Genomic DNA, 25,225 nt, shown 5'->3' with positions numbered 1-25,225 from the left:
TAGTAGTAGTAGTAGTAGTAGTAGTAGTAGTAGTAGTAGTAGTAGTAGAGTAGTAGTAGTAGTAGTAGTAGTAGTAGTAGTAGTAGTAGTAGTAGTAGTAGTAGTAGTAGTAGTAGTAGTAGTAGTAGTAGTAGTAGTAGTAGTAGTAGTAGTAGTAGTAGTAGTAGTAGAGTAGTAGTAGTAGTAGTAGTAGCAGCAGCAGCAGCAGCAGCAGCAGCAGTAGTAGCAGTAGTAGTAGTAGTAGAAGTAGTAGAAGTAGTAGTAGTAGTAGTAGTTTGCATTACAAAAATGCAGTTAGCCTTACATTTGGTAAAATTTAAATATATTACAAGGGAGGCAAATCTGTAACAATAAATTTAAACTTATTGCATTTGTTTCCCCTGTAGTGTATTACCTCCCCTGTCCTGCTTATATTTATATTAATCAACAAAATTAAACATAAACACAATATTTAATATACAAAATATACAAAAAATCTCATATTCTGATAATATTTTTACTGATCCAATGTATTTTACTAAAAGGATGATGTTTCATTGGACTGATAATTATAGATTTAGGATTACAGACCAGTTGCTTCAGTAATATTGTTCAGAGTGTGCCCTGTTGGCCGCGTATGCATTCTAAAATTATCATTCAAAAAAACATTTTACTATTTCGAGTCACCGTGACCTTGACCTTTGACCTAGTGACCTCAAAATCAATAGGGGTCATCTGCTAGTCATGATCAATGTACCTATGAAGTTTCATGATCCTAGGCACAAGCGTTCTTGAGTTATCGTCTGACAACCACCTGGTGGACGGACAGACCGACCGACGGACCGACCGACCGACATGAGCAAAGCAATATACCCCCTCTTCTTCGAAGGGGGGCATAATAAAAGAACTACAAGTCTACTTGGTTCATTAGAACTATTGTTGAAGACTGAAACAAAAACAATGACGACTGGATAGCAATGTCCAACTTATCTATTTTCCATAATTATTGTGTTATGTTGCATGATGGCATAACAAGTTCTTCATTAAATAAATGTTGTCAGCTAATATTACGTGAGCCCCCATGAATGCAGCTAAAATCCCATAGAACATAATCTCAGCAAAGGGACCTTGGTAAATATACAGAGCAAATGCATAACCATTTCTACAATTTAATGCTTCTCTATTATTATGTCAAGCAAGGTTTCCTGGTCTCATTAACAGACAAGGTGGCTCCTGACCAAGGAAGCATAAAAAACTAACAAAGTTCATAAAACTCAATAACAAAAGAATCATAGTGCTCACTTATACTGATTACTACATGCATCAATGCAGTCCAACGGTGGAATTGGCAAAGCATGATATTTCACTGGATAGAAATATGACATTGTTATTTGAGCCCCATTCTGAAAAAAAAGGTTTTATTACATGTGCCTAAAGAGTCATTCTTTTTTGGCCTGTGCAGTCTGCGCACCCTAATAAAAGACGACATTTTTTGCCCAGACTGGATTTTCGCTTAAAACAAGACTTGCTTTTAACGAAAAGTCATGTCAAAGGGTAAAGTGTCAACCCTAAACAGCCTGTGTGAATCGTTCAGGCAAATCTGTGAGGACACTTAACGCAGCTTTGTTTTCCAAGAGTGTGGCTCACATAACAACATTCATCTTCAATCCACGCTGACCATGCTCCAGGAATAGTGTTCACACATAACAACATTCATCCTCAATCCACGCTGACAATGCTCCAGGAATAGTGTTCACACATAACAACATTCATCCTCAATCCACGCTGACAATGCTCCAGGAATAGTGTTCAGGGATGATTCCTTATATTTTACCTCAGACTTTTAATCATGACCTTGACCTTAACCTTTTGCCAAGAGGGCTGATACTTTTGAGTAACACTGTCTCCTCATGCTTAACACTTCTGCCAAGTCATTTTAAAATCAAATATATGCTAGACAAAGTATGCACTGGACAAAGATTGAGTTGCCCATATGCCCACTGGCATGTTCCCACATACAGCCGTATCAAACTGTTTTTAACAGTGGTACTTCAATTACAAACAAGCAAATTCGTTCAATTGATATCCCCCGCCAATATGCTTCTGGACACAAAAGTGTTATATTTGACACTTAAAAAAGCATTTTTTCAAGATACAAAGGGCCATAACTCTGTTATTACAAGATGGTGTACAACGCCATTTGGCGTGCATAATACTCTTATCCAAATATATATATATACTCATACCAAGTTTCAATGAAATCCGCCAAAGCACCTCCAAGATATGGCTCCGGACGGACCGACGGAAAGACAAACGGAAAGACGGATGAACAACGCCAAAACAATATCCCTCCGCCGATGGCGGCGGATAATAATATTAATATACATCATAACTATTATGCACTATTGAAATTAACATACAAATATAAAGCATATACGAGTCACAAGAAAAATGTAAAAAAACAATGCACAAAATAAGCTAATGGCTTAACATGATTAATAGTAATTGTCAACATACCGGTTGAAATGTCTTTAAACATCATAAAATAATAAATACACACATGTACTGTAATTATACATGTATCATTTTCTTCACAGAAGATTTAAGGATACTGTATTAATAGTCTTACATATCATTAAACTATATATAAACATATATCACAGCTCTTCAGTTTTCAACCAAGGTCCATTAAAGTAAGATGACCAAAGATCCTAAGACGTTCACCTGAGACCTAAATGAACTTAACTGTTCTGAGATGGTATTGTCTCACTATGGCCATTATAATGAAAGTAACATCTTATCCCCAACAGTTCTTTTAAACAGAAAGAAAACATTTTCCCTCCCGACCAAGATATACTTAAAACAAATATCTAAATAAATTTCATAAAGATTGTAAAAAAATGGACCTGAATGTTTACAAGTTATCCCTATTGCCATTATAAGGAAAACTGCAACGTCCCCAGGTGGCCATATTGTTCAATAGACCAGAACCCATTTCAAACTCAGCTATCATGTGACTTCAAAGAACAAATGCTCTGGGGAAGTTTCATATGATTGGGCACAAATCGCGACTTCTAGTGTATTCACAAGGTTTCTCAATAGCCTAATAAGGAAATGGTTCCGCATTATTCTGGACATGCTTTTCAAATGATTGTAACCATTATCAAACTCTAGAGCCATATAGAAAAACTAACCCGCCCTCTGGCAGCCCAGGTTTTTTCAACTGACTGGAACCATTTTCAAACTCTGCTGAGGTTTTATCAAAACATATGTTCTAAGCAAGTTTCGTGAACATGGCGCAAAAAATGTGATTTTCAAGGTGTCTACAAGATTTGATAACAGCCCTATACTGAAACTGCCCCATACCCTGGCGCTCAGGTTTTTCAATTATTTAAAACCATTTTTAACCTCAGCTGGGATATTTAAAAAAAAAATATGAGCAAGTTTGTTTTACAAAAAGAAATTTCTTGAGTTTTCACGAGGCTATATTACAGCAATATTAGTTACTGCCCTGCTTCCTTGGCTGCCATGTTTTTTCGATACAGCAGGATACTTGATACTTGAACTCTGATGAAATATCATTAGACAAAATGTTCTGAACAGTTTCATTATGATTGGGCAAAAGTTGTGATTTCTACAATGTTCGCAAGCTTTATATTTAATTTGATTCCAATTTGATGTAGAGAACTAGTTTTGACCCTATGTTACCCTGTTTCAATCTTGGTAAAGATATCATTGGGAAAAAATGTTCTGGTTAAGTTTCATGAAGATTGGGCAATAAATTAGGACTCTGAAGAGCTAAATAGGTCGATTTTGATGACAGACAAAGGATCACAGGTGACAAACAACACAAAAGGTGATCACAAAAGCTCACTATGAGCATGTTGTGCTCAGGTGAGGTAATAAATGAACTTACAGATCTATTGTTTACAACCAGCCAGTAATTTCAAACTAATGAACAAGTATCACCGTGCTATACCTTGCCATCACATAACATGTAGATTCATTCAGTAGTCAACAACTACCAGTTTTATTGATGTTTGTATCATTTTGGACTACATATAAATATTTTAAATGTAACAGTTAAATGAAAACATCAACCAGGACTCGATGCATTAGTCAATGTCCTTTACTTCAAATTTTTGCTGTGGCTTTAGTGAGGTCACATTAATCGGACTCTCATTAACCCGTTCATGCCTAGCGTCCTGAAAAAAGGACATTGCAAACAGCGTAAACCCAGATCTGGGTCTACGCTGTTTGCTTAAATGAATTTCTGTAAGAATTGTTCTAAATATAGAAATAAATATACTAGACATCCCTAATTTTGGAAATAAATTGATCCAACTTAGAAGGATGGGAGAGTCCTATATACTAATTCTATAAATTATCAATTAGCATAAATAACACACTAGAATAAAGTCTAATATTTACACTGAATTTTGTTTGTGGAAATATTTCATATTCTTTATCATGATTGTAATTGTACTGGCCAATCAAAATGCTTGCATGAAATGGGCTATTAATGTTTTTAACTTTTACAATTAGTAAATGAACACCTTAGGATGTTTTTTGTATATAATAACGCCATTCATAACAGTCTGTATTGCATTCTAGTAAATGTATTTCAACTTTTGTGTCAGAACAACAACAAACTGTGTATCCCAAATAGATCTTAGCTTAAAGATCTACATAGACCAATATGATATCATTTCATATAGGCCCATGCTGTAGCTTAAAACTCGAACAAATTGAATAAACAAAACCCTAACAGTCCAACTGTAAGTGTTAATACTGAGTTACATGATGATGCAGTGTCTGTCACTACTATTTTTTTGCATTAGAGTTACATTAGGCTGCACCACACTAAACTCAAACTCACTCTCAGTCTCAATGCTAATATCTCCAACATCTACACACGAGTCACTGCACACATCACAGCCATTTTCTGACTTCTCTTCATCCTCTTCTTCCTCCTCATCTGTATCAACAGCCTCTCTCGATATGCATGAAATAGGGCCAGATTTTCTCTTGTGTAGGTTGAACTGTTTCTGACACTCGCGCACATAGCGTTCGTACCGGGTGTCTGCTTCTTTCATTTTCCTGACCTGTTCATGCCTTGCTGGCACCTCGAGGTCTCGTGCACACTCCAGGGAACACACCCAGTGCTGAAATGGCACGCATGTGTTCCCTAGGTAGGGGTTCTTGAATGTTATCACTTTAAAACCTGAAAAAACAAGTCTAAATGTTTATCTCTGGGAAAAGAACTGAATTTTAACAAAGGAGTCTCACTCCAGCAAAACCAGACTTAAAGCATGTGCTGAAATCTTTGTCCCAGATTAGCCTGTGCATTAAATTATCATGTAATCACCTTTGTTTTTATTTCAATCATCATTTTTTTGTTTTCCCACATGAGGGCCGATGTTTTAAATATTTGGGTTTGGGCATTCATTTTCAGGCTTTATATTTATTTAAGTTTTTAATAATTAATTTTTAACAAAGCATGATACTTGCTTATACGCACACACATATAAGCGTTTTATAAATGGTTCAACATGGGAGAAGTCTCTAACATGTTTATCCTTAGTTATGTTCCTAATTCTTCAAACTAAATTATTCACTATCATTTATATCAATAATATGCTAAATATGAAGCAGAAGAAAATAAAATTACATGTCTACCAAGGCTGACAGATAAACATAAAATTTATTCGGTATCATTATAATATTAAAGAAAAAAACAAATGCAAATTACGAATCGTGTAACCTTATACAACTCTTAAGTCCGTATAAATACATGAATAAATGGAATCACTCACAGTAGAACTCAAATAATTGTCTAATTCAAAAGCATTTGATAAACATTTTCAGAAATGATCCTTATTTAATGCACATGGTAAATATCTTAATTCGTTGTTTCCATTCAAAGAGTGACGGTAACAATATGAAAACCTAGAACATGTATACATACATATTTAGTTAAAAGATTGCGCATTACAGAACTCATCAGTGTTCTACATGTGTATCCATGCAACCATAATCACATACATAAAATTGTAGTTTGACAAATATACCCACCTGGTTTATTACTCGAGCTTGCCCGTGCACACTTGTGGCACACATTAAACATCTCATAAACGTCACACAAGTAATCTTTCAACACAGACGCAACATTGTCATCTGTGAAAAAGTTCCTTCTTGTCCCTATAAGGGCCTTTGCGGCCCAGAACTGAAGGGACATAGTCTGTTTTTTGGCGCCATCTGAACTGGCGAGGGGCATTATTCTACAGTACACATCAGTGTGGTACCACATGAAAGTGGACTTGAAGTAGTTATGATTTCCATGGCGATGGACTGTCTCGATGTTGGGCATCTGGAGCAGAAATCCCGGCAGAGCGTCAAGGTGATTGTTGTCAAGTAGCAGGGTGTGAAGTTTTGTGCAGAAGATCAGCGTGTGAGGGATGGACTGGACATGGAGGCGATTGTTGGTTAGAGCCAGGTACTCGAGCTGTTGGAGTCGACCGATATCAGGCGGTATGTAATAGAGGCAGTTGTACTTGAGGGACAGATGGCGGATATTTGGACACTTGAAGATCTGAAAAAGAATACAACTGAACTGATAGTACTTAAAGTTACTACTTGAAACTTAAATGAATTCAATGTGAGGTACAGGGCTCTGTGTGCTGCAGCAATTTTATCTTCAAACTTAAAATAATTAATAATTTTTTATCGTGTATTGTTATTGTATATGAATAAAAAAATTGATGGTCTTAAAAGAACATTTAAACCACGCCTTTTAAAGCCACACAAATTATTTGGCATAGTAAATTTAAGTATAAATAAGAAACATATTTTATCTATGCCAATTAAATTTGAGAGCCCACTCAACTATTTAATCAATATATATTTAAATACCTTTCAAGAATAAAATATTTTTTTTTAAGTAGCAAATATCCAAGTATACTACTGTCATGTCTGCATCCAATTTCAAAATAACCCAAAAAGTCATTTCTATCTTTCCAATTACCTCTTTTGGCAAGCTGTTATCCTCCCCATATTTGAAGATGCTATCTAAATGGAACTCTGTGAATTGGTACATGTTGAGATACGTAGTCAACAGGGTACCTGCAATACAGTTAATCTACATGTCGTCTTTCATAAAGACTGAATTGCAATTTTAGTTTTCCTTCATTTCAATCTTTAAATTAGAATGTTCTAGAGCGAATGCTGCTTGTCAGATATTAAACATTATTGAGAGTCCGAAACTTAGAAAAAAATCTATTATTTGTTAATAGTTCTTAAATATAACATCAATATCACACTGAAGCAGACAATCCTTGACAGCTTAAAGTTAAATGCAATCAATGCTATGTTAATTATAGAAAATTTAATAATTCCCCAAATTATCTGTTATAATGTTAACTTGCTTTACAGATCCAATTAATGAGACATATATTGAATGCATTTAGTTTCCCTTAAAGGGGCCTTTTCACAGATTTTGGCATGTTTTGAAGTTTGTCATTAAATGCTTTATATTGATAAATGTAAACATTAAATGTTAAATGCTCCAGTAAAAAATCAAAAATTAAATTTAAAAAAGGAAAAAAAAAGTAGCCCGCAGCAGGGCTCGAACCAGCAACCCCCGGAATCCTGAAGTAAAAACGCATTAGCCAACTGAGCTATCCTGCCAAGCATACATAAAATGCGTATTTTATACGTTATATAAGCAATCTTCGTAGTTACACAAATTTAAGCGACAACTACAGAACTCTCCAAATTGTTCAATCGTTTTGCGTTGCAACGCTTTATCATTTTTAGGTTTTTAAATCGTCAAAAGATGCATATAATGGCTATATTAGACCATGGCAAATGTTCAGTAATACTGTTTCCTCACAAAAATCATAACTAAACAGAAAATTTGCGAATCTGAAACAACTTTTTTCAATTTTGTCAATTTACCAAACAGTGAAAAGATCACTTTAATGTAGGCTTTTCTTGGTATATTCATGAGTCACTGGTACTACTTATGAATATACCATTAGAGGCTGCTGCCTGCTCACAAATGTATGGTATATTTAAATTCACTATAATTCATTATTATAAGGAATTGCATTGATTAATGTAAAATTGTGTCCCATGTCAGTCATATCCAAACTTTTCATATTTTTACAGGACAGTAGGTCCTGTGAAATGGGAATAAATACAGGACCTCCTCTTTTTTTACAGGACCTACCCGCTACATAATATAATAGGTAAAATAACTTGGTTTCTTTGCTGGGATCAAGGTGTTTATGATATTAAATGATAAATGATGAAAAAGCTAATTATTTCAAGGTCACACATTTGTATCTGACGTTAAATAATAATACACGTCATACATAGTACTAGTCTTGTTTAGTTAAAAAATATCCAAAAAAAATGTTGAACACATGTTAAAAGTAAATATGCATTTTCTCATCAATCATTCTAATTTTCCGCCGGGAATCGCTCCTTGTAATATCTTAGAACATTTTACAAAACGAAAGTAGCCGATACTTGTTTACCTAAGCTACCCTTAGCGTGCATGTCAGATAGGTATCATAACGTCCAAAACCGACGACGACCTCGATAAATGATCATCCAGCCTTTTTCAGGCATGGACATGGACAGCCAAGATAATAACGGTTCCAACTAGAGCTTTGTCACAGACGTGACGAATACCCCCACATGCCACATTGACACAGAATATTTTGCATGTTGTCTTTACAAAAAACAGCGGACACCATGCTAAATGTTCAAAACGCACTAAGTGACTCCGTGACCTGGTTTTTGACCCTGCATGGCCCATGTTCGAACTTGACCTACACATCATCGAAATACAACTTCTAACCAAGTGTGGTGAAGATCATATTAAAATTACTTGAATTAGAGAGCAGACACCATGCTGAATGTGTAAAACTTACTAAATGACCCAGTGACCTAGTTTTTGACCCAGCAGGACCCATTTTCGAACTTGACCTAGACATCATCTAGATACAACTTCTGACCAAATTTGGTGAAGATCAGATGAAAACTACTTGAATTAGAGAGCGGACACCATGCTCAATGTTTAAAACGCACTTAGTGACCCTGTGACCTAGTTTTTGACCTGCCATGACCCATGTTCGAACTTGGCCTAGACATCATCCAGATACAACTTTTGACCAAGTTTGGTGAAGCTCTGATGAAAACTACTTGAATTAGAGAGCGGACAACATGCTGAATGTTTAAAACGCACTAAGTGACCTCGTGACCTAGTTTTTGACCTGGCAAGGCCCATGTCCGAACTTGGTCTAGACATCATCTAGATACAACTTCTGACATGTTTGGTGAAGATCGGATGAAAACTACTTGAATTATAGAGCTTACACAGACCGACAAGCTCACTCCTATATATCCCCCTAAACTTTGTTTAAGTGGGGTAACATGACAATGATCATTATAATATTATACATGTACATTTCTTTTGCTATTACAACGACACAAATTGATATCTTTATCATTCAATAATCAGAATTATGATTATCTTGTTAAGCCACTAGGCCTTCATGGATTTGGACCGTCCGTCCTGACCCGCATTCGTAGGATGCACAAAAATGGACCAATCAGGTGCCCTCGGAAAATTCCGTCAGCAGAAAGAGCATTGGTACGGAAAAGCATGTGTATAAAGACGCTATTGCTATTTTTGCAACTCAGAACACTTTCAGAGCCATAAACAAACCTATACAAACCAATTAATTTGTTCTCTTTTTTTACCAACAATCGGTTCTGTTAATTTGACTAACAAGCCGGACCTTACAAAATTTAACAGGACATTTCAGTCGGTCAGGCCATGTTTGGCTGAGACTGCCACATTTTAAATATATTGGCAAAACTTAATCATTACCATACTCAAAATCTATTAAATATACAGCAAATTTTTTCCTTCTTTGTAAAGTACCGGAAAACGGCACTTTCCCAATCTGGGAAAAATTACATATTTCCCAAATGAAGATTTATTTATTATTTTAATGAATTGTAATTAATTTACTTATGCAGCTTTATGGCTAGAACCTTAGTATATATAACATTAACAACTTGACATCAGTTATTCTCAATTATAAGGTATTTGTTAGCAAAAAATCAAATACACTAATTTCCCAATTTGTAGATTTCACAACGCATTTTCCCCAATTTCTAGGTTTACACGACTCAATTTTTCCCAATTGGACCTGTACGGGTACTTTTCCCAATAAAATATCGCTGATATAAATAAAGAAAATATATTTAGAATGTCTTCTTTATTACTGAAAATCTTATCAGTTAATTAAAATTTCATGTGTGTTTTGAAATGGTCAAAATATTTTAGTATAAATCACTCACTGCCTGTCCTGCGCATGTGATTGTCTCTGTTTTTATCAATCTCATCTCTCACTAGCTGCATCAAATATTGAGGTCTCGAGCGTAATGTAGCCACTAGAAACCACAACTCCTCTGGTATATCCTGTAATTAAAAGGCGGATGAATACAATTTAAATAACAAAAGTTGCAAACATTTTATTGCATCAATAAATTTTAATACTGAATGTTGAATGATTTCAGTGCATGATATTGATGGTATCAATGGCTTTTAATTTACTATTTAAATAGATAATTATGATTTCTGGCACATTTGATTGGACACTGCTTATCGGGACAATTCCTGTCATTACAGAATACATATATAATGAAACTTGTGAATGAAAAAAGCTCTTCAGATTATAATCACATATTGTGAAATTTTAAAATGTAAATAAATATCTGACTATAAAACACGTCCAAACAATACAAAAATTCATACACGGTTATTAATATTCTATTTGAACAATTATATAAACAATATCTTCATTAATCAATCACAATATTCATTATTTTTGACAATAGTCCTAAGCTAAATGTGTAATGTATGACGCATACACAGTACATGTCCGTGCCCTTTTCCTCACGTTCTCTCAGCTTGTCCCTCCACTCAATCCATTCTGCTGGATGTTGGTCGAACTTTTTAAACAGTAGCAACTCATACCCATTAAAAACACCACACATCTTCGTTTAATTTACTTTCATATCTATTTTGGCACTGGCGATTACAAGTTGTTGTTGTTGTTTTTCTGCAATGCGCTACTTGATTGGCACTCAATCGTATTTAATAGAATAAGGTTATATTCCACTTGCAAATCATTTCAATTAGCCTATGAGTATGAGGACCACGTGCGCATGCAAGTGCATTTTTTTTTAAGTTTGCCATCCCATGCTTAAAAATGTGTCAGGGTTTTCACACTGAACTGTTCTTCTTTTACTGTGAGATCGTCGTTTTATTTTTTAAACCGAAGTCCTTTCGTTACGATGTTTGTTCGTTTCTGTTTCTTCAAAGGGACATTTTCACAGATTTTGACATGCATTGGAGTTTGCCATCAAATGCTTTATATTGATAAATGTAAACATTGGATCTAAAAAGCTCCAGTAAAAAATAAGAATAAGATTAAAGAGAGAAAAAAGTAACCATCAACTGAGCTCGAACCACTAACCTCTGAAGTAAAAGACTAGCGCTTCGACCACGCGGGCATCCGTGCTCATACAGTGAGGGATGTATTTTATACTGTATATACCCGGGAAATCAATCCTCGAAGTGTCACAAAATATAACGACAACAACAGTACTCTCCGAAGCATTCAATCTTTTCGCGTTGTGCAACGCTTTATATTTTAGAGCATGGTATATGTTCAGTATAACTGTTGCCTTACAAATATTATAACTACAACGAAAATTTGCGATTCTGAAACATTTTTTTTAAATTTTGTCAATTTACCAAAACGTGAAATGGTCCCTTTCATCAAACATTCGCCGGCACGAATGTGAGCAGTCGCATCGTATATAGTGATTATTTACTTCTTTATACTGATCGATAGAAAGTACAATATTCCAGAGATCAAGTTCATTACTTATACATTCAGGTTAATAAAATATCGTCTTAAAAGAAGAAATTCAGTAGCGATATAAAACACAACGGTCATTATTAAAGCATAACTAGAACTTTGAAACGTCCAAGTTGTTAATTACATTGTATCTTATGTTCCTAATAACTTGATAATATGATAATAGGTGCTGCCTAATTTACGGACATTTTTTGTTGTTTGACAACCAGGTATTGTAATAAAAATTTGGACATTCTTGTGTACACAACATGATAATTGTTTCAATAAAAAAAAAATAATGCATCCAAACAATAAAATCTTTTTTTGCTTGATGAAGTGTTTTTACATCTGCCAAGCTTTTTTTATAAACGTGTGCTTATTTTGGCTCGATTGGTCATTGTAAGATCTGGTACTACTTGAATCTACCCCGGGTACCCCTTCATTATTTTTTATCGAGTGCACCGGGATGGTCTCCCATATGGCCATCGCCCCCAGAAAGACGTGTTAGTTGGTTACGGGGGTTACCCCGGGTACCCTAACGTTTACTTTAAATGTACCCAGAGTAAGGAAAATATACTAAAATGTACCCTGGAATTCTAACGCTTAATTGGTCGTTGTCGGCTTTGTATGCCCCCCACCACTATAGTGGGGGACATATTGTTTTTGCCCTTTTCGTTGGTTGGTTGGTTGGTTTCTTTGTTTGTTTGTTTGCTCAAACTTTAACATTTTGCCATAACTTTTGCAATATTGAAGATAGCAACTTCATATTTGGCATGCATGTGTATCTCATGGAGCTGCACATTTTTAGTTGTAAAAGGTAAAGGTCATCCATCAATGTCAAAGGTCGAATATATAGCTTCAAAGCGGTGCAGTAGGGGACATAGTGTTTCTGACAAACACATATCTTTTTTTCTAATAAATATGTTCATATTATGTCGATATTTTGTTGAATGGTCCCTATTTAATCGAAACTCATACGCAAAAACATGTTGAGGAAGGTTTATTTCGAAGATAATTTTGTTTCGAATTCCGTAGCGCGTTTTACGACATCTGATTTTGGGCGGGAATAAAACTCGGGTACAGTCTAAAAAGGCCGGGTAGATTTTAGCATACATTCCTTACCCGGGGTAAATTTAAGTAAACTAATGAGTACCAGGGGTACATTTAAGTAATACCCGAGCCGACAACGACCAATCGAGCCGTATTTAACCTCTAGAATTCAAAGATAGTTCTGCGGCTGCGGCGTAGTGGATATGGTGTCCGCTTAGTGACTCGGATGTCTCGGTATTGATCCTTTAAGTGGAATCTTTCTTTAGATCACACTCGAGGCACCAAATACGTGTCCTACACAGGAAACATGTTGTTTTATTATGTCTGCATTCAATTAAAGCTTGATAAAGCCGTTGATCCTTGCATAAGCCGATTTAACATAGCTTATCAAAATAATGAGATGTGTAAAATCAATTTTTATTGTCATGATTATCAATGTATAATAATGAACAACTGAAGGACAGCATACTAGTTTTGCAATTGAAATAGTTCATACATATAGATATGGTTTTCTTTCGCAAACTTGTGTTGCCTACCTTAAATTCTGTCGTCACAAAAACTAACACTTTTGTTCCAATTCATAAATCACTGCCTTAACTGCATTCACTTAGTTTGTAGCTGTACATTAAAGATTTGAATGCAAATTAAAAACAATGTAATATCATCAATATTTTTATTAATGCATTCTAATCACACATGGGACAAACATAGATATATCAGTAATCAAATAAGCTTTTTTATACGTCAGTCATTGTCTTTCCAGGCTTAGCCGCTAGCAGATGCATGTAAATAATGTTAACATATTCAGTAGATATATACAAACTTATAAATTATGGTAATGTATTGCGATACAAAACACATCACATCATTTATTTGAATGTAAAAAAATATAGTAACACAATACGTAATTCTAAATCACTGTCATCAAGAAACAAACAGTTTTACATACACGTGCTTGAAAAATGATACATGTAATATATATATTTTTACAAGATAAGTATTGATGCAAAGCATCAAAGGGCGTCGGGAATTTCAGTGTTAAAGGCACTCAATGAAGTAACATGGAACGATTTTTTTCTACTGTAAATATTAATATATTGGCCGATTTTAATCAAAATAGAAAAAGATACTGGTATAACCATTATCTATGATTTTGTGTTATAACCCCCAAATAACCATTATCTATGATGTTGTGTTATAACCCCCAAATAACCATTATCTATGATTTTGTGTTGTAACCCCCAAATATTCCATAGTTAATTTTATTAACATTGGTTTCCTTTTCTTATTGGCATCCGTGTGCAATTTTCATTAATGGAACAGAACTGTGTAGGTTTTAAAAAATCTGCTTCATCTCACAAAATGCGCATTGCTAGTGTCACCTAAAAAAGTCCATACCAAAGGGTCCATACCACCTGGATAGTAATACGTGTCGCTCTTCGCGCACTATATGTGGTTCTTAAAAAAAACTCCGATGAGTGCTTGACTCTAGGGAAACGGGTTGCTGGGACACAGCTCCTCCTTGATAAGCGGCTGCTTCCTTTATCACAACTCATTGTTACAATCAATAATACGTGTCGCTCTTCGCGCTCTATATGTGGTAGGGATAGTACTTAGGGCCTATGATAGACAACCATAAACAACAGCAAAAATACATGCAAAATAGATCTGTTGTTTGCATTTATTTGTTAATATAAAAACATGTGTATGTAGAGATGTAAGAAAGTTTAATTAACGTTGTCACCACGCGGCATCCATTAATTTTAATAAAAATGTGCAACGTTGTATTTAGGTCGCATTAAAACGCAGTATTTTTAAATTCTATTTAAAATAATATAAATATATATGTATATTAAAAATATAATATATCCATAAAATAATATATTAAAAAATGCTCCCCGCCTGGGAATTGAACCCACCAATTCCCGATCGCTAGGCGAACACCTCATCCACTACACCAAGGCGACTGTTGATAGTTTTTGACAAAAATGTTGACTATTGATTTATAGTTTCACCGGTTCGCGTATTTGCCCAGTCCCTGTGATCTTTTATCAGTGCCCAGTCCCTGTGTTTAGCTATTAATTTAAAGAATTAACTTTGCATTTTTTGCAATAAATGTTGTAATAAATATAATAGGCAAAAATGCAGTACTTTTTTACACTAATTTACACAAAAATCACCACTATGCAAGATATTCTTCAAACAAAAATATATACATTGATCCGTACAAAAACTGCTCCTCCCATAAGCGAAAAAAATGCATTACATACTAGTCGCCGCTCTCCAGAGCGACGCCAATAACTTGATTCCTTCAAATCTTTGAAAATTCAGGAATCATTACTGTGTTGGTTTATGGAAAGCATATCGGTCGGATGTTCTCAACATTCTCAGAATGGCTTGTGTGATTTCCAACACTATGCAGATCAGCTTCTAAAATAAAACAAAAACAAATTTTAATTTGATAACTTATGCAAAAGTTTAGTAAATGTCATGTTTTTGTTGATTTTGAACAGTCTGGAAGATTTTGGTACGAAAATCCAACAGCATTTAATTAAGCGGTTTTATGTTTGATCGTTATATAGTGATATGTAACCTATCAGGAGATCGGTAATTCGCGAGCAGACGAAGTGTAAACACAAATGTAAAATAAGCTAAAATACTTAAAAGTTAATTCGAAATATTAATTAATTTTGTGAATAAATGTTTTTCTCATGGGTAAAATCCACAACTTTTTACAATATCGCTTATGATCACATGTAAACTGCTTCTTAGAGCGAACGGAAGTTGGGTCACAGAATCTGACATGTAAACAGCCCGTAGGGGGGCGCAATTGCAAAACCGCAGGAAGAGGGATACCGCGATAATACAGATGCCGACTTCAATGTTGTTGTGTTGTTGTTGTTTTTTCAGATATTTTTTAAACAAGCGTTAACTGATTTATGTGAATAATAATAACACTACAATCTCGAATGTATTTAAAATGAAATTATGGGCATTTTTCACTGTTGAATTGTCAGAGCTGAATAGAATTTACAGGTCAAAAGAGTTAGTTTAAATGTGTTAACTGACCAATTTTCAGCAACTCATCTTGCCACCAGTTGTTTATAAAACTATGCATTATATTATATATTTTTCATGACGGTCCCAGTCTTCTAAGCCGAGCGGAACTGTCTTTTTATTAGGATCGGAGTTAGTATTTGTGTGTCGTATGTAAATATATCGTTGCAGGAAAACGAATCATTTCTGTAGTCAGTTGTCAAATAAAAACTTTCATTTGACAACTGACTACAGAGTACGGTTGATATTCAAATGCATTATTTTTTTCTATTTCCGGGATATTGTTTTAAAGCGGGATTATACGATTTTTTATATGTGTTTAATTGTAATATATTGATAAAATATGTTACAATAACACAAAATAGGCAAGAAAAATATACATCAAAGGCGAATTTTATAAAATGCAGCAAAGACAAATTAGCGTCCCGAGCCGATTGTGACGTACATATTTTCCTACAATAACCGAAGCATTCGTCTTTGTATAAGGATCGGAGTAAGTGTTTGTGTTTCGTATGAATAGATATCGTTGCAGGAATTCAAATAAACCGTTAAACTAAATTTAGATTCACATCGTACATGTATGGTATACATGCTGGCGAATTCGGCTGTACAGCCGTTTTCAATTTCAGAAATAAATATCTGGCTTATTTCGCATTTTTCGACACATGTTCTTCTTAACTTTTATTTTAATTTATAATAAAATATGTATATAATAAGTTTTTTTACATGTTTTATATAAATTCATAAATATTTGACAAAATCGTACAATCCCGCTTTAATATGTTGATTTATATATATTATGTACACATTTACCATAACTATTGTGTGTGCGGTCGAAAAGCATTGCTCGTTTTGGGACAAAGGGTCACCAAGTAGAGCATATAGATCTATGTGAACAATCAAAACGGCTCACCTCTTTAGGCGCCATTTTGAAAGTTATTATGTCAATAAATGTATTTCCGGAAGTACACCTTATCATTTTTAGCTTATCCCTTTTTGGCATTCATAAGTTGATTTACCGGGCATTTTCTTGTGGTTGTCATAACAAAGGTTGCGATCCTACGGCGACTACCCTGGTAATCCTTGCTCTCAATGCCGAGGTAATGCGTTATTAACTCGTCAACGGGACAACACAGAAGGATCGCACGAAGAACGCCATAAACGCAAAAGCGTTGGAAACGCAAACAGAGAGAAACAGATAGTCTTAATAAAATTGCATACCAGTGAAAACGCAGAGAATGAGTCCATAGACCACCGTACACTCAGGGGCGACCCCACTGCGTTGTAAACACGTGTTAAAGATTCGTAGTACGACCTTGTTGCGTTCTTAGTCCTAGCAATAGCAATGCCACCTAAAAGATAACGCTTAATACAGGTAGCATATATTTTTATATTCCACTCGAGGCCATCGTATTATCAAGATTCAATATTAAAGATGCTGAATCTGTGTAATAATCGCCTTGTTTTGCAAATAAACTCATGCTTTTCCAAAATTGTATACTAAAAATAACTATTGATTCAATATTTTGAGTCAACTTGAAACAAAAGCGTGTTTAATTGCGTAGTCATATGCCCCGTCACAACTTCTGTTAGGGCAAATTTCGCTGGTTGTCCACTTGCTGTCGATTAAAGTCTAGAGTCTTCTGACTTTCCTAGTCTTCCCGTTTACGTTTACGAAAGTATTTCAGGAAGTAATCGTCAATGCAGGTATTTAAAATGTAGATTAACAAAGCCAGACTAGGACCACAGCTTTTATCATTCAAAGGTATGTTTTGCTAAATATTTAAACTACGGTCATGGACTTATTCATGTTGAATGTGAAACAGTACCTTATCATTTTTCAAAACAAATTTCTGAAAACATACCGATCCAGAATCGTAAATGATTTTTATTAAATTCATTTGCAAATACTAATTATTTTAATGGACTTATAGACACGCATATTATTGGTACTAAAAAGCATAATATCTATAAAAAAATACGATTTAAATTCTGAGATCTGTTTCCAAGTCATTGATATACATGTATCCTCACGTGATATTTTTTCCTATGTTAATACTTTGTTGTAAAGTGTCTGATGTGATTTATTTTTGTATCATATTTTTCATATTTTGTATTACCATAATCACCATCGTCATCATCATCATCGTCGTCGTCTACGTCGTCGGAATTGATAAAGAAGTTGTTGTGACATTTAACTGTAGAGTTCATTTTTTCCCTTGTATGTTCGTATGCATGTTTCAAAATATATACTTGTGTTATGTTACTGAAGATCACATTGTAAAAAAGAAATCAATTCTAAATGTGAATTCTTCATGAAATAAAGTTATTATCATTATTATTATTATTATTATTATTATTATTATTATTATTATTATTATCGTATGATCTTTATTCTCAATAACCCAACATTTGTGTCACTATCTCAAGTAATTTGCACTATGGTATATTGGCGCGAATTTTAAGGTATTGTGTATTTTTTCTATAGAAAACTATTGAGTTTATATTGGAACGATCGTATAAAACCCGTACACTAAAATGTGTATACATGTGCACTTTTTAAACAATTTATAGATCTGTACGTGTTGTTAATTAAACTGATATCAGACGTTTTGCGAAATCAAAAAGTGATATACCTAGGAAATATTAATATTATTTTACGATTACAGAGGGGTTTTCTGACACATTTGCGTATATTTTTAATTGTAAATAAGTGCATTTACTAACATAACTCTTATATTTGGAATAATAAAAAATAATTAGCAAGGAAAAATGAATGAATAAATAAGGTTCAAATGTGTGATCTTTAAATGCAAAACTGATGCCGCTTCCACTGCATCACTGCTTTGTTTAAAAATAGAGGATATTGTAAACTTTGCGATATTAATACACACATTTGCCAAATTATCGATGAAAGGGAATACAAACGCTTTATCATATTACCAATATCGGTGAGTGATTTTACAAAGAGAAAGCGCTTTTTTCACGTTTTCTTAATGAGAGTGTTGTTTTGCATGTCATAATATAACGCATTCATGCTTTTCAAGCCACAAGAATTGGTTTGAAAATGGTAATGTTGTTAAACTGTTAACAAGTCCCTATACATGTATAAAACATGCAAAGACTTTGAAAATGTTTTCAACTCCAGAATTGTTTATTGGATATGTGTAAACATTGCTTGAAAAATAAATGTAGAACATGGATAAGAGCGATTGTCAAACTCACCCAAGATATATTTGAAAGTAAAATATTCTGAATAAGTTTGATGAAGATATGCAATAAATATGGTCTCTTCAGTGTTTACAATAAGCATGTTTGCGAGGGACGACAAACATTAGGTGATTAGAAAAGCACACCATGATCACGTCCTGCTAAGTTGGTATAAATTGTGAATGATGTTGATGTCGTGAGCAATGACGGACGTTGATGCTGATGTTTTTTAGATTGTGAAACTGAATTTTTGTGAAACAAATGTATTTGTTGAAAGCAAGTTTCATCTCTGTCAGATGCATATACATGTATTAAACACAATGAAGCCTTATACAGCATGCAGCTGTGTCAAACATCAAGCTGATATTGTGTAGCAGTGCTCCTTATGTCGTTCAGAATGAAATTTAAAAAAAGGACTGCCACTTTCAGTTCCTTTTTTAGCATTGGAGTCGAACATAGGTCAACAAATAAAAAATCATATCAATTTATTAAAGCGAATAGCAAAATAACAACACATTTTATCAAAGTACACAAACAACACGAGAAAGAAACAGACGGGCAATATGCTTGATACAAACAGTCAACATCTTTATAATGTCTAACGTGCATTCAAAAATTTGTGGATTTTAAATAAATAAAATACATGATAATAATCATAATAATAACAAGATGTGTTTGTGAAACACTATGTAAACCCTCCATATATTTTACCTTTTACCTTGAAGGATGACCTTGACCTTTCACCACTCAAAATGTGCAGCTCCATGAGACACACATGCATGCCGAATATCAAGTGGCTATCTTCAATATTGACAAAGTTATGGCCAATGTTAAAGTTTGACGCAAACAAACCAACAAACAGACAGGGCAAAAACAATATGTTCCCCAGTATAGACTGGGGACATAATAATTATAATGTATAACACGGAAGTTATTTCACATAGTAACTGCAGCGATAATTTATTATTTAACCCATTTATGCATAGCGTCTAGAAAAAAAGGTAATGGCAAACAGCGTAAATCCAAATAAGCCGCATGATGCGGCGTCTCATCAGGGTCTGCGCTGTTTGCTTAAGGAATTTCTGACTAGACATCCCTAATTTTGAAATTAATTGATCCAATTTAGGATGGGAGAATCTACTAGGCATAAATGGGTAAAGATAAAAACCTTTTGGGCGATATATCGGAAGACCAATCTGCCTTGCTATTCGCTGTCATAATGTTTATTGACAACATGAAGATAACGCATGAAGTGTAATGAAAGAATTTTTCTTTACGAAGAACAAAGTGCATGTTTGTTTTAAATAAAACTACTGCCATGCATACCTATTCGACCAAAAATCTGGAACTTTGGTTTTCGATTACGTAGATTTATTTATTTTTTTACATATTTAGATTGGCTAAACCGATGTATACTAACTAGACAGAGGTACATGAAAACCCATACTAGAAAAAAAGGTAACACATTGTAAGTTGTGAACACAACATGACATTAACAAACACAAACTCGTGAGAAGAAATGAGTAGGACTTTAAAATCAACCTCCTGCAATTAAATATCCCTTGAAACAAGAACCTAACCACCGGATATCGGGTACACGGGGTAAGGTTTGAGCAATCTATCGCGGAAAAATAAGGAAACTACCAACAAACCGCTCTTGAATCCTGGCCACAGACAAGTAACACTATCTGCAAAATTTGTTTGACGCACGTTCTTGTAACGAAATGCACACATTCTATATTTGTGTAGGTATAAAAATGTGCACTCGGTACTTTCAGAGTATGGGGATTAATTCACTTTTGTCGTCGCCGTTAACTGAAACTTATTGTGAACAATTATTGCAATAGCTTTGATAAGAGCATGTAGCCAATTATATCTTGCCGAATTTCGTGTACCTGATTTCACACGCGTCTAGATGTTTTGAGTATTCATGTACAACATGTTTATTGCTCCTGCACATGGATTTCTGTATCATGTGCAATAGCTATAACGTTTTAAATGGATAGCCTTAACTTACAACGCACAATATGAACAATTTATTTTCCGTAAATATTCTGAGAACGTTCATAGTTGTGCTACATGTACTAGTCGCATACATTGTTTGCTCAGAATCCCACTGTGTCGATGCATGTAAAGAAGCAGAACTTCACAAGTTTATACGTCAATAGAATTGGTTGTCCAAAGTCTACGTCTGTTTACATTGGGTAAGGTCATCTTGCGTACTTTTCAAATGGAAATAACCGACTTAAATAAATGTAGTATGCAGTTGTTATGCTTCATAGATACAATGTATAAACTAGGTAGGTTAAACACGTCTATGGGGTGCCACGGGCCTGCATAGGAACACCTTCGGATGCATTGGCCTCGGGCTTAAGCCATCGGCACACCATACGTACACAACTTAAAACTATTGGCACATATACATATTTGGCTTATGAGTTAGTTTCAAGCATGCGTTCTCGTCATGTTACTTTCTTATTCTGTTAACAGACTGAGCATGCGCAACGGTCCGGATCCAAACACAGGTTTTCCGCTACCTTGAGCTTGCGCAATACAAAGGATTTTAGTTGTTTGCTCACAGTTTACGCAAGCGCAGTGAAGTGTTTACTGCTCATATCTGTTTTCTTCTCTCTCGTCATGGTCACCACCATTTGTCTTCAACTGGTCTTCTTGCTGTTTGATAAAATCGCTGGAAAAAAAAACAACGACATAAGAACCCCACTTAGAAATAACAAATTGTTATGTATTTACGCATCTTTTGGGGCAATTATTTCTAAAACGATTTACAATGTGTTTGTGGTTTTTTTTATACAAAATGACATCATGTCTTACGATTCATTATGTATCATATCATATGAAATAGATGGATACAAGGCATGCCTATTTACTTTACCTGGGATTAATAATATTTCAACAAAAGCTTAATTTATGGGCCGGAAAAATAAAATGTAATTTATTGCTAAAACAATGTAATAAAATATTGTGTCTAATTGAGGCTACGCAAAGGCATTACAACAGTTACCCAAAATATATTCTCCCTGCTTGGTCGTCGGCTAAGCGTTTACATGCGGCCTCCAACTTAGGCTTGTTGAACGGTACTGCAAGGTCCTAAAAATTGAAGAAATATTTAAACATGAGCCTCGTTCTGGGAAAACGAGGCTTAATTCATGTGTGTGAAGTGTCGGCCCAGACTGCACAGGCTAATCAGGGACTATACTTTCCGCTTTTATGGCATTTTTCGTGTAAGGAAAGTCTCTTCTTAGCGAAAAATCCAGTTTAGGCAGAAAGTGTCTTCCCTGAATAGCCTGTGTGGATGACAGTTTACGCACATGCATTAAGCCCAGTTTTCTTAGAGTGAACCTTAAATAATAAATGAATACAAATAAATTAATGAAATGTATATAAAACTGTTAGACATAGCAGTACACCAATCATCAATGGAATTGATTATATGAATACATATTTGTATATAAATGTATTAACCGAGAGGAATGCGCTTAATAACATCTGAACATAATTGGACAAAGCACCGGTGTAAAATGCCGTTAGTATGTTTATCCATACCACTTAAAGAAGTTACTTTGCAGTATAATTGTCCGATCGTCGCCGTTTAATTAACACATACATTTGTACAACTTTGATATTTATAAATAAATGCTACCAACGTTCATTGTTAGCGATTAACCGTACCATCGGCGTGACTGTACTTTATCGCATAGTGACCGGCCAATGGAGATATATAAACAAGCCTGTCAGATGGCCTAAACACGACGAATACCGTTTACAGCATAAAGACTATCTGTATATGACATGGCAAGTCACGTCTGTCTGAATCATCGAACATAATTTCAATAAAACCCAGTTGATCGACAAATTGCAACGAGAAAAAAGCAAATGAGCCTCGCTCTGGGGAAACGGTGTTTAATGCATGAGCGTAGTGTCTTCTCAGATTAGCATGTGCAGTCGGCGCACGCTAAACAGGGACGACGCTTTCCGCTTTTATAATACTTTACTCGCTTAAAAGAAGTCCTTCCTAGCGAACACCCAGTTTATGCGGAAAGTGTCGTCTCTGATTAGCCTGTGCGTACTACATATGCTAATCCGGGACTATACTTTACGTACATGCATAAAGCCTCGTTTTCACCGAGTGAAACTCAAATCTTTAGCACGTTGTTTTTCAGTACCTCGACGGCTCTTACGAAGTCTTCTGGTGAGACGGTATACCCGCCGTCCGGGTCGTAACGCTTTAAAATATCCAGCAATCGCATGTCGTTCACTACAATGTGCTGATCAAGTATCAAAACCGGCTCCTTCCGTTTGTGTGGGTGCACCGCGGGCTTGTTCAAGTCGTCCTTTGTGTTTCCGGAACTAATGATCGGGCCGTGTGTAAGCTTAAAATTCGGCCTCTTCATTTTGATATCCTCAAAAATGCGTAGAAATTCAAACTCGACCGGGACATCCTGAAACATTCGTAACGAAGTAAAAGATGTGCACTTTTCAATGTATTTACATCATAACGCGGACAGAGCTTACACTTTCAAAACCTAGTGTATGATCTATAAAAATATATTCTCGGTTTGATAAATACGGTATCGTATTGGTTTTGTACATGTTATTTTGAGAAAGTACGTTTATGCTTTAGCGCAAAAATGGACGGGTTTCTCGTTTTGGGGTTTATATTAGTTGTAAATCTATTGATTCGTCATTCGAATTGTGTATTTGGCGGGGTTAAGTTATGGATATGGAGAAAGAATCCGCCCCTGAATGAATGTATCTGTCTAAAATTATCGGTTACATTATTTTACGTGAAATATTGTAATGATAAAAGTCGATATTTAGTTTATTTTCAGTCCAGTTTCTTAGTTCATGTGACCGATTTCTTTACGTACTACTATTTTCGATGATGGTGTTGATGAAGATGATGTAAATGTGGTTGATAATTATGATTAGTATTTTATAGTTATTTGAGAATAAAGAATAACAAATTTACTCATGACTATGAGAAAACAAAATTTAATTTCATGAGACTTTGGTCGTCGACACTATATATAAAACTGTTTTTTTTAGTGTAATATTGTTTGTCCAAATACTCGTTAAGACGCCCGAAATAACGTATGTGCAAACGCAGCCGGGACGCTTCAATTGACGTCATGGAAATGATGTTATTCACAAATGACAACGTTTGGTGCGCATTTCATCTTTGTAACGAAAATTCAAGTGTAGATTATACCAAGTCATATAATAAAACACTTACTGACTAGAAAACCATAGAATATGATCTGATATTAACGGGCAGAAAAACATGTACCCTTCGGCAGCTCTTTGCCAGTGATGTCCACCAGTGAATATCGGATCATATTCAATGGCTCCTAAGAAAAGAATTGTATAATGTTAAAGGTATGACCAGGTGCCTTTAAGAGTATCGTCCGTCCCGGGGTTCATTGTAGTATACTTAAAAGCACCCGCAGTAATTTTTAATAAAACCTGAGCCGACAACGACCAACTGGGAGTTAGTGGTAACATCTTCAGCAACATTAAACCTGATTTTGTTACTATACTCACGGTTATATCTAACTCTTCTAACTCACTGCTTTGCGCATTGTTGATTGAAGTGGCCAGTACGATCGCACCTGATGTCGTAAGTAAATTGTTACCCATCTATAACAACAGAAACATTGATTAAAAATACAGTATACTGCAGTTTCTTTTCTTTACAAAGCTGCATCTATCATACCTGTAATTACATAGTGAACGCATTGTATTCTGGTCGACAAAATGTCAACATAGTGTGAGTGGTGAGCATAATTGTTTCCGACATACACTTTAAGTTATTATATATGCGTTTTCTTTGCGTTTGATTATTATGCTGCTAAACACGTTTAAGGAAATATATGTGTATTGTATTTGCTAGTATAAGAAAAAACATATGAGGCGCGATCTGGGAAAAAGGGGCTTAATACATATGCTTAAAGTGTCGTCCCAGA

The 25,225-nt window shown here is 34.9% G+C and overlaps 2 protein-coding genes across 4 annotated transcripts in view; both read right to left on the bottom strand.

The window, feature by feature from the left end:
- Window positions 1–1,134: 1,134 nt before the first annotated feature.
- Window positions 1,135–11,131, bottom strand: LOC127875269 (uncharacterized). Its single transcript, XM_052420217.1, has 5 exons — window positions 10,930–11,131; window positions 10,357–10,477; window positions 7,004–7,101; window positions 6,055–6,571; window positions 1,135–5,203 (listed from the first exon to the last, which is right to left on the bottom strand). The coding sequence occupies exons 1-5, from the start codon at window positions 11,053–11,055 to the stop codon at window positions 4,776–4,778; spliced, it is 1,290 nt and encodes a 429-aa protein (XP_052276177.1). The 5' UTR covers window positions 11,056–11,131; the 3' UTR covers window positions 1,135–4,775.
- An 8,582-nt stretch (window positions 11,132–19,713) lies between these two features.
- The window catches only part of LOC127875267 (leucine-rich repeat-containing protein 74B-like), a 30,834-nt gene continuing 25,322 nt past the window's right edge, over window positions 19,714–25,225 (bottom strand). For all 3 annotated transcript variants that reach the window (XM_052420214.1, XM_052420215.1, XM_052420216.1), the window contains 4 exons: window positions 24,804–24,899; window positions 23,426–23,701; window positions 22,264–22,349; window positions 19,714–21,930 (listed from right to left, as the gene is read on the bottom strand). In XM_052420214.1, the coding sequence (XP_052276174.1) occupies window positions 21,846–21,930; window positions 22,264–22,349; window positions 23,426–23,701; window positions 24,804–24,899 (543 nt within the window). In that variant the 3' untranslated portion in view covers window positions 19,714–21,845. The remainder of the gene's footprint in view (window positions 21,931–22,263; window positions 22,350–23,425; window positions 23,702–24,803; window positions 24,900–25,225) is intronic.

This window comes from Dreissena polymorpha, chromosome 3, assembly GCF_020536995.1.
Source record: "Dreissena polymorpha isolate Duluth1 chromosome 3, UMN_Dpol_1.0, whole genome shotgun sequence".
Lineage (NCBI taxonomy): Eukaryota > Metazoa > Mollusca > Bivalvia > Myida > Dreissenidae > Dreissena > Dreissena polymorpha.
The sequence above is the reverse complement of the archived record's forward strand: the minus strand, read 5'-3'. Positions and strand labels throughout refer to the sequence as shown.